The sequence below is a fragment of the Jaculus jaculus genome, chromosome 11 (assembly GCF_020740685.1).
Source record: "Jaculus jaculus isolate mJacJac1 chromosome 11, mJacJac1.mat.Y.cur, whole genome shotgun sequence".
Lineage (NCBI taxonomy): Eukaryota > Metazoa > Chordata > Mammalia > Rodentia > Dipodidae > Jaculus > Jaculus jaculus.
In genome coordinates this window covers 50,432,919-50,443,262 of record NC_059112.1, presented here as the reverse complement: position 1 = coordinate 50,443,262, position 10,344 = coordinate 50,432,919, and the positions used below count along the sequence as shown (strand labels likewise).

At 43.7% G+C, this 10,344-nt stretch overlaps 1 protein-coding gene across 1 annotated transcript; it reads right to left on the bottom strand.

Moving 5' to 3' along the window:
• Positions 1 to 4,374: 4,374 nt before the first annotated feature.
• On the bottom strand, positions 4,375 to 6,757 carry LOC101595826 (fibroblast growth factor-binding protein 1). The gene is made up of 2 exons (XM_004656073.2): positions 6,711 to 6,757; positions 4,375 to 5,184 (listed from the first exon to the last, which is right to left on the bottom strand). The coding sequence occupies exon 2, from the start codon at positions 5,162 to 5,164 to the stop codon at positions 4,445 to 4,447; it is 720 nt and encodes a 239-aa protein (XP_004656130.2). The 5' UTR covers positions 5,165 to 5,184; positions 6,711 to 6,757; the 3' UTR covers positions 4,375 to 4,444.
• Positions 6,758 to 10,344: the final 3,587 nt, after the last annotated feature.

Sequence of the window (10,344 nt, the reverse complement as noted above, 5' to 3'; positions counted from 1 at the left end):
TTTGACACAGGGTCTCACTAAATTGCTTAGACTGGTCTTAAACTCAATATCTAGTTTAGGCAGTCCTTGAACTTGCGATCTGCCTCTCTCAGTCCTCAAGTAGCTGAGATTACAGTCTTGTGCACCAGCCCCAAACTGGGTCTTTTAAATATTGATTTATGTCAGTCTTCCAGTAATAATTAAAGCTGGGCTCCTAATCCAATTATCCAGGTGAGTTGATTTGTAGCCAGAGGGTTAAATGATTGGCCCAGAGCTGGGCTCACTACATGCAGAAGCCAGCCTCTCACCCATGTCTGGCAGAACCTGCCATGATGGAGGGTATATCTGCCCCATTAATGTAAGAATTTGGGGTCAGTAGGGGCTCCCCAAGTTTATAAACCCTAATTTGGGGTTGTGTTCTACCTTCAACAAAGAACTGATAAAAATTGGCTCACCAAGGATAAATTATGAATTAAGTTTATTTAGGGATAAATTACAAATTGTGGGATTTATCTAAGGGAAACGGGGGTCTAGGAAGCAGGCTAGAGCACAGTGATAAGCACGTGGATGGAAGGAAACATGCACTCACAGGAAAACACAGCATCACTTAAGAGGAGGCAGAGCCATAAACACATGGAAGATAGAACCTAGGTGCTTATGTAGGAAGACTTGGAAGAGACATATACAACATCCATCCTGAACTTCCCCATGGAAGAAAGTTAAGAGAACAAATGGTGGTGACTTAATGAAAAATAGCAGTGGGAAAATATCAAAGCAGAGACCAAGAAATTCAGATGAGATAGGAATAGTGAAAAGAGTTATACCTATTGTTACCCAGAGTTTAGAGAAACTATGCAGATAACAGGCCCAGTTAGAGAAAGCACCCACATGGTAGATCTAGAGTTTAAGAACAATATGCATGTGTAGATTCAAAGACCAAAAGAAAATCATACATATAATTAAAGTGAGAAGTTATCCCAAAGTATAAAGCAGAGTCAAGCAAAAACAAAACAAAACAAAACAAAACAAAAAACTGCTCAGACCAAGAGGCAGTATTCATATATATCCAAGGAAAAATTACAGAGCATAGCAAGGGGATATGGGGTTGGGGGGGAGGCCTGGAAAATGGCATGGACAGGCCTTTACAGTTGGTTGAAAATGTATTCTTCCATCGAAATCAGGTATGTAAAGGAGATGATCTGATTGGTTTGGAGATTTGAAGGGGCAGGCTTCAGTGTCAGCTCACCTTGGCAGTGAAGGCTGCCTATCTAGGTAGCGTGCTAGACTGTGGGCAGCAGGAGGCACTGCAGCTGTGGTGGATCAGACAGGAGTTCCATTCCTGCCAGGGCAGGGAGGCATCCATTCTCTCTGGGCCTCAGTTTGCAACTGAAACTGCCTAGAAGCTAGCTTCCTCCTATTTCTCCTTATCCGTCTCCCAGTGACAGACGATGAATGAACCAAAAGAACCAATAACTCCACAACCCCACGAGCTGGAAGAATCTAGTGAAGGTTTGAGTCAATGGGTTCAACCAACGAAGACCAGACCAGCATTATTTTCTAGTGACTCCTGGATGTGTTAAGTGACTTTTACTATCTCAGGCTCCCTGTGTTGAGTTGTGTAAGATGAGTAGGTGGTTGCAGAGCTGAGAATCATGTACTCTTCAGAGGACACAGCTCCCTTTGTTGTGGCTCTGGGGAGCTTGGCAGAGGGTGTTAGCTTTCCGCCCTAGAAGTATTACCTAAGATAAACAGCATCACAGGTGAAAAAGTTTGTTCTGGCTCATGGTTTAAGAGGTATATGGTCCCTTGGCCCTGCTCCTTTGGGTCTGTATGACACTAAACATCATGTAAGAGCAAAGAGCAAGACACCTGCCAGAAAGTAGAGAAAGTGGCTTTCCAATGTCCCCTTCAAAAGCACACCTCCAAGGCTGAGAAGGTGGCTCAGCAGGTAAGAGTGTATGCTGCTGAAATAGCTTGAGTTTGATTTCTAGCAGTCATGTACAAAAGCAGGCATGACCACACATACCTTTAATCCACATCTAGCCAAAAACAAACAAACAAAAACCAAGAAACTCTGTTTTCCATAGGAGTCTTTGTCTCAGGGAAATAAGGTGGAAGAACAACAGAAGCAGAAACTCAATGTCTTCATTTAGGCTCCACATGTATGTGTATGGGGCATGCACATCTGCACACACACATGCATACACCACACACACTCCACATGCACACCCACATAAAGAGCCCCAGAGTGGAGAGTGATTGAGGAAGACACCTGAAATTGACCTCTAGCTTGCACACACATACATACATGAGCACCCACATGCACATATACACCCACACACATACTAACATGCATGCACACAGGCTAGAAAGTAAAAGAAAAGAAAGGGCATGTCCCCAGTGACTTAACCCCTTCCCATGAAGCCCCACATCTTAAAAGTTCAGCCACCTCCCAACAGAGCCCACAAGCTTTTATATGACAGTCAAGACCCAAAGTATAGCAAGGAAAGAATGGGAGGTTGTTTCCATTCTCCTGAAGTTGGTGGTAATGTTCACGAGTCAGGCCATGTGCCACATCCTAGGACACTGCTATCTGATGAAGACAAGGGAAATGTTTCTCTTAGCACTTGCTGTCTCTGTAGGAGTGGAAAGTGGTGCAAACTTACAGTAGCGGACAGAGGAACAACATTTGATTCCAGAACAATTGCTCAGACTATTCCCTATGTTTGAAACATTCTTAACCCTGAACATCACTGGCTCACTTCCTCTGTTTAGGTCTATGCTGAAAATTCACCTGTAGAGAGAGGCTACCTCTGTCTAGCCCATGTAAAACTCCTCATCATGTTTTACTTCAACCCAACCACCACCTTAATTTCTTTAATTCTTGTAGAATTATATTATCATATCCCTTTCCCTATTAGTAAGAACTATAATGAAAGGACATCCATCTTTGGAGTGTTGCTGTGTGTCCACATAGCCTGGCAGGGGCCTGAGATCTATAAACCATATTTAGATTGAACTAGAGAGTAAGTGGGTGAAGGTATGCATAAGCTTGGGGAGAGCTTACCATGCCTGGCCATAGTAAGAGATTCCTATTAGTTTTATGATGTTGATGATGACCTCCTAATGTCACTACCAGGCTGTCATTCCAAGAATTGGTCACCTGCAACTCTCACTGTATACCTGGATAGGATAAGGAGGGTGAAGGGGCTTTCTTTGTACCCTGAGTTCTCTGCCGCCATCAGAGATGCTAAGGAACAGTGATTTTTATTTATTTATTTATCTATGAAGAGTGTTATTTATTTTATCAATTCCAGCTTTTCACTGTTCCTTCTTGCTGGGACTGTAACAAGCATTGTTTGTTACATTTTGTCCTATTTCTCCAACTCTTGATTTAAAATACCTTCATTTCTTTGGCACTAACATATAAATGACTATCAATGGCCTCACTGATTCAGCTCACCTCATCCCAGCCACCTGGCCACTCCTCACTTTTGGAAATTTCACATCTCTATGCTCTCATGTGCTACATTTCATTTCTAAGACACCGTCTCCAGAATCCAGCTCCACTATTGGCTCCCCTGTGAAACTTGGCTTAGGTCTCCCAGCAGTTTCTACTGCTTCTCTCGGGTTTCCTATGTTGCTTTCTTCTCTTTCCATTATGGACATCTTCACCAAGCACTGTGCTTAAGCAAGCTCTTCCCACTAACCCAGACATGAGCTCTGCAAGGGCAAGGGTCCTGCATATGGTGGTAGGCATGAGTAGATCAGGCTCAAGGTCCTTAAGCCAGTCAACACAGTTACCATAATTCCTAGTTTCCAGTCCTGTCTCATCGGTTACACCTGTGAGACCTGATAAGTCACCTTAGCACACTATGTGCAGGGCGTACCGGCCACAACAGGGGTCCTGATGACTGTTCCATAAGCTCCAAACCCGCCAGGGCAGTGGTCAGACTATGAAAGAGAATACGTACTGGATTGTGTTAGAGGATGGCTTTGCACACATGGCATTTTAGTCTCCCTTAGACACTTTACATCTGCAAGCTTACTTATGATAAACCATGGGCCCATTTGGAATCAGAGGTAGCAAAAGCAAACAATGGCTGACGATACTGCCGAGCATGCCCAGAGCTTTATTACCCTGATTAATATGGCTGAAAATGCCGTAAATGGAAAGCATCACTCTGGTTGGTCCAGCTGTAAGGTAGGTTTTCCCTGTTCAGAAGCACCTGGGTTTGTGGCCCATGAAACATATGATGAGGTACAGAGTCTCAGAAAAGCACATCCAAGGATGCAAAATTAAACAAATTCCAAAACCTGAAAACATAAAATATAAAACCTGTTTAAATACTTAATTTCATGCCAACAGCATGAATTTCTTTATCTGGTGGGAGCCTGGAGAGCGTTACAGCATCCAGTGGGGTTGTAACACCACATATCTTAGTGGGACTTTTCTTTTGGATCATTAGCATGATGTGGCCTGTAACATGTTGAGGAGGAATGAGCAGAAGGAGCTCCAGGACTCCCCACAGAACTCCAGGGCAGTCTTCCTTTGGTTTGCCACATCTGGGTCATCCACACACTCTGGGTCTTTGATGGCCACAGGCTGGGTCACCGCTGGGCTGGAGGTGCTCTCTTTGACTTCACTGGAAGACTCTTGGGTCTGGGAGGTCAGCTCTGCTTCCTCCATCTCGGGCTTCATGTTCCCCAGTGAATTGGGGGTGGCTAGCTTGAGATTTGACTCTGGAAACTGCTTTTTGCATACTCTGGTCTTCAGGACACTCTTGGAACTCCCACAGATGTTCTTCTGTTTGCGCAGCATCCGGGCAATTTGTTTCCAGTAAACCCTGTCTTGGTTGTGCTTCAGGCATTCACTTGGGTCACCAGCAAAGACACAGGAAAACTGGTGCTCCTGATTAGTGCACTCAACTTTGAGAGTGATGCCCAGCTCCTGCTTGATCACAGCCCATTTGCAGGTTGTTAGGTCTTTGGTGACAAACTTGCCATTGGTCATGGACTTGGATGTCTTGCTTCTCTGCTTATTCTGGGCCTTACCCAGAGGGGCAGACAGATCCTCATCCGGTTTGCTACGTTGTATGCTCTTTGCTCCACTTCTGACCTTTTCTGAGAGCACCTGAGCAGCCAACAGGAGGATGGAGAGCAGAGTGAGGCCGTGGATCCTCATGGCTTCAACTAGGTGGGCACCTGTTTGACAAAAGCAAGGGAATGAGGTGCGCAGCTTCCAGTGGTTCAGGGCTGCAGGCTGGCCCCCATCCACCCCTGCCCAGACCTGCTTGATTTAGGGTTTGCCCTTGCTCCACTACCTAAGCAGCCCATCTGCTCCCATTTCCACCTGCAGGTTACAAAACTGCAAATTTTTATCCTTAATTCACCACTGTGTGGGGCCCATGACCTTCTCCCTTTGCTCACTCACGCCTGCATTTTCTCGCTTACTCAGTCCTTTGTTTACTCATGCAACAAGCATTGATTGAGCACTACAACATGCTGTGTGCTCGCCTAGTTGCTAAATATTCCTACAGCATGAGAAAGCCTCAGGTCTTCAAGAACTTATAGGCTACAAATGGGGGAGGAGGTATTTAAATAGCATTAGCCAGGGAGTCTGTTTCTTCTGTCTTCACCTTAATCTTAGAAAAACAACTCTTGCACTCTGGACAACAAGATGTTGAGTGAAATAGCCAACAGTGGATTCATTTCTACCTCCTAAGCCTGCCAGGACACAAATATCACAACATGTGAAAGGACATCGTAAGAGTCATGGAAGTGTCATGAGAAGAGATTGACTCACAGGTTGCATAGGCACAGGGTTGACGCATGGGGCTGGGTGTGGCTGGGGAGGGGGAGAGCATTTCAGGATGAAGAGGAAGGCAGAAAAGGTAAGCAGGTCATCAGACTTGATGGGGCATACTGAAACAGGGTGGAGGAAGTATGAGTTTTAACTAAATGGTTTAGACTACAAGATTGAAAACAAGAATCATGTCAAATTGACTTCTGGAGTCCTAGGAAGCATAATACTAAACATACAGAAAACACCCAGTGTTTTTTGAAAACAGACAGAGTGAATTTCAATAACCACATGAAAATACATAGATTGTACCAAGTGGACAATACACAAACCACACTTAAAGGGGGCAGAGAAGCCTATATCTGTTTGACATCTAATACAGGCTAAGCATTTGGTTCTCCTTGCTAAATGCATGCCCACTACATAGCTATTAATGTAACACCTCAAGTAGCAGCTGGCACAGTTCAGGCTCAGGCAGGTACGTAGATTGCTCAAGATCCCTTAATGGGCAGTGACAGCACAGTAGGCAGCCAGACCAAATCTCTCTTCCTTTCTGTATCCTTCTACCTTGGTCACTTTTTGCTTTTCACCTTTATTCTTCCCTTCAGAAAATTTTGTCAAGCAATACAAAAACTGAACTACACAGGGTTTGGTATGGCATGGATAATTCATATAATCTGTTCTCTGCTTTAAAAAAAAAAAAAGCACATAGAATTTTGTCTGAAAAGGGGCAAGGTCCTGAAAATGATCATGATCTCATTTCTGCCCAGGACTTTGCCACCCCTGTGAAGGGAAAGAAAAAGCATTTGGAGGAGTTTGGGCTCAAGCAGTGAAGGATAGGATAGGAGGCTAGGTAAGTCAGGTAAGACCCAAAAGGGCCCAGGGTTTGAGAAGTAGGTGGGTAATGAGTTAAGAACCAGGCCCTTACCTTGCTCTGGATATGCAGATCCAGCTGTGAAAGTGAGCTCGGGCTTCCAAATGTTGCTGGCTTCTAGTGCTCTGAGATGCAGGTAGGCTGGGCTATTTATCCAGGAGCCCCACTGACTGGGTTTTTACAACACACTTCCCTGCAGAGCTTTATTCAACTTCTCACAGCCACACCCCTCAAAGCAAGCCAGTTCCAGCAGAGAAAGTGCTGGGAGGTATCCAGGGAATGGGAGTGGATGGGTTACTTGTGTCCATAAGTCCTGCTTCTTGCAATGCTTTTCTTTTCCACACAGTGGCCCACATAGAGCATAGCCAGTCTTGCAAGACTCCCTGATGAGCTGGGTCCCAGCAGTGTTGTCTCTGAACAGTGGAAGATAAAAATAGCTACAGCAATTGTAGCTGCCAAATCCTGAGCCATTTTTCTCTATCTTGTATCTCCTGTCCATGAGTTGGTATGCAGTGCTTCTCATTTTACAGAGGAAGAAATTGACACCTGAAGATATTAAATGGACTGTACAGGTTCATAGAATTGGAGAAGTGGGTTTGAAATTTAAACCCAGATTTCTAGCACAGGTGGCCTGATCTCTTCCCACCTGGAAGTCTCAGTAAATATCTGGAGAATTTCTAAAGTTGCTGAATATAATTCTGTGTCTTTGAGCCATGAATGTGTTATGTATGCAAGTGCATCCATGGGCCCAAGGCTAGTAGATAATTTCTGATAAGGAATTGTGTGAAAATGTTCACCTTCAGGTCCCATGAGGGAGTTTACACTGGTCCTGCTCTAAGTAAATCTTGGCCACAGTATTCAGTGAGTTGTGTGACATCCTTGAAACTACTGATCCCTGACTCACTATGGACAAGAGGGCTTGATTTTCCCTGAGTTGAATTCCCCAGAATCCATGTAAAAGTCTTGGCATGACCACACATGTCTGTTACCTCAGTCCTGTGGCAAGCAGAGACAAGAGAATTGCTGGGGCTCACTGGTCAGTCTAACTGAATAAAAGGATAGCAGCTCTGGGTTCAGTGAGAAACTCTGTCTCAAGGAAACACATGAAATAGTGTGATAGGAAATAGCCTATATTGGCTTCCTTGCCTCTGCACAGGTGCATAGTGCAAACACTGCATACACCATACACACACCACCACCACCACCACCACCACCACCCAATGAGTAAAAAACAAACAAACAACAAAAAAAAAAACAAAAACACTGAAATCTTTACTAGAGCTGAGCTATTTAAGTGGAGTAGGGCACTTTGGGTACATTATGAGATTTAAGCTGTTCTTTGAGAACAGGCATTTGTATTATTAAAACAGTTTAGGAATAGCAGCACCACTATATCCAAAGTAAACTAAAAGTGGCTGAAACTGAAAATCATAGGAAAGAATCTATTTCTATTAGATCATAGGAAAGAATCTATTTCTTTTGTTGTTGTTGTTTCTATAATCTCCTAAGCCATGACCAGAGGAGGCCATGTCTCAGGTCTTGTCCTTCCTTAGGACAGACAGGAATGCAAAAGGATTGCTCCTTTCCTTAGCACCTCCCATGCATGACTGAGTTGACCCATTCAGCCCCACAACCACACATCCAGTAGACTACCTTCAAAACATGAAGCTTGAGTCTCTAAGTGGGCCTCCCCATTTTCTTGGAATCCCCTTTTCCTTCTTTGATTGAGCTCCTTCATTCCGTCTCTTATGGTCTCCATCTCCTAAGCTCTAAGTCTTCCTTATAATAAGGTCTCTCTAAACGTTGCTTTCTGCTCTTTGGGTTCCATTCATAAGACAAGAATCGCGAAGGTCACAGACTCTAAGAGCTTTGAGTGACAGTTGAGCTTCTGGGACCCTAGATGCTGAATTACTGTCCACCCCAAAGCTAAGATAGGGCTCTGAGGTTCTCAAAGACACCCCAAATTCCCACATCATTATTACATACTTTACATGTTTTGAGACTGTTCCTCACTTGTAAATTTGTTGCTTTTCATTAGATTGTAAGAAGAACTAGTCAGGTAGCTTTATTTCACTTTACTGCCAGCTAGAGGGTCCAAAGAGGAAAAGACGTCACACCGCCTGCCTGCTTCCACAAGACCGGAATTCGGTGTCTGACCCAGCCTAACCGATCATCTCTCACCTCCTTCTGGGGGGGGGGGTGTTGACCTTTTTCCTGAGCCAGCCCCCAGAGCTCGGGCCAATCAGACCTCTCTCAGACTCACCCTAATCCTGGTGGCAAAGCCTATCCCAGTAAGATTATAAAGACATGCTTACTACGTGGGCATGGTCTCTTGTTTGCCTGTTGGTCTTTCCTGAACCTCCAGGTTCCTGCTCTAGTAATGTCCTCATTTGAGCCCCACTTGGCTGAGGTGCGGGGGACCTCTACTCCCACGTGGGCTCCCTACTCCCTCCTGCCTTCCACGTGGCAGGAGCTCTCTGTAATTCCTTCTCTTTCCATTTCTTAATCTAATAAGGTCTAAGTCTTACCTTCTAGTCTATGGATTTTACTTCTTTAAATTCATAAGCTAAAGATCCAGAGACACCTCAAGTTTATTAGTGTGTTGGCAAAGAACCCCAAAACTCTCATAACGGTTGGAGCTATATTATTCTTCTCTTTACTAAATAATTTAAATATGACACAGCTATACCACTCCTAGGCATATATCCTAAGGACTCTTCTCATTGCTTTAGAGATGCTTGCACATCAAATAATTTAAATAATAAATGAAACTTTTCTTTGGAGAGATCTAAGAAATAAACTCACTAGTTACAGCTGACGACTGAAAGCACATCCCATCTGTTCACTGTGAAGGGATTTCAAGTACAGAGCTGATTTTGCTCCCTAGGCTGTTACTATATATAACCTGTTGATCTGAGGTGCTGGCCCTATTGGCATGGTCATCAGAGATTGTATGAGTGGGTGAGTATGTTTGGCTTTGAGGGTGAGTCTTATTGACATGCAATATTACCAGGGCAAGTTTGTCAAAAATCACCTTCTCTTTCCAAAGTGAGCTTGTATACAGAAGTAAAAGGCGATGAGTTCGATAATATCAATTTGTTGGATCAGAAAATGTTAAAGATTATCCACCATCAATGAAAATGGGGAGATTGACTAACTAAACAGTAAACTCTAATGAGTCTGGGCAAAGGCACTCATGTTGCAGCGGCTGAAGAGAATGTGCATTATGCATTCACATTCTGAGATTTCATAATTTCTGTATAACAAAGCAAAGGTTACATGGTGTTAAAAGTTTTACCTCCTTGGAACAATTGGACAACAAAGTGTTGATGTGACAACTTTGAACAAGAAATAGTAATGAAAATCTATTCAAATGTATTTACATCAAGAATATCCTTTTCAAAACACTTCATTTTAACCCATTTTGATAGATATGTTCAATAGTTGTTTCTGATTCTGAATAAATCTAAAATATATTTTCTGGTCTTTACCTTAGCTTGATATAAAGAAATTCCTAGAGGTTCTTTTATATGTTACAATGCTAAAGTAGGTAGACAGACATTAGCCCGCTTGGACATTGCTCAAGGAGGGGACCTGCCTCTTGTCTCTCCCTGTTTTGAAAGGGAGGAATGTGGAGGCATATCAGTCATTCTTCTGGTCAAGAGACCACCTAAAAAGACATGCTAAG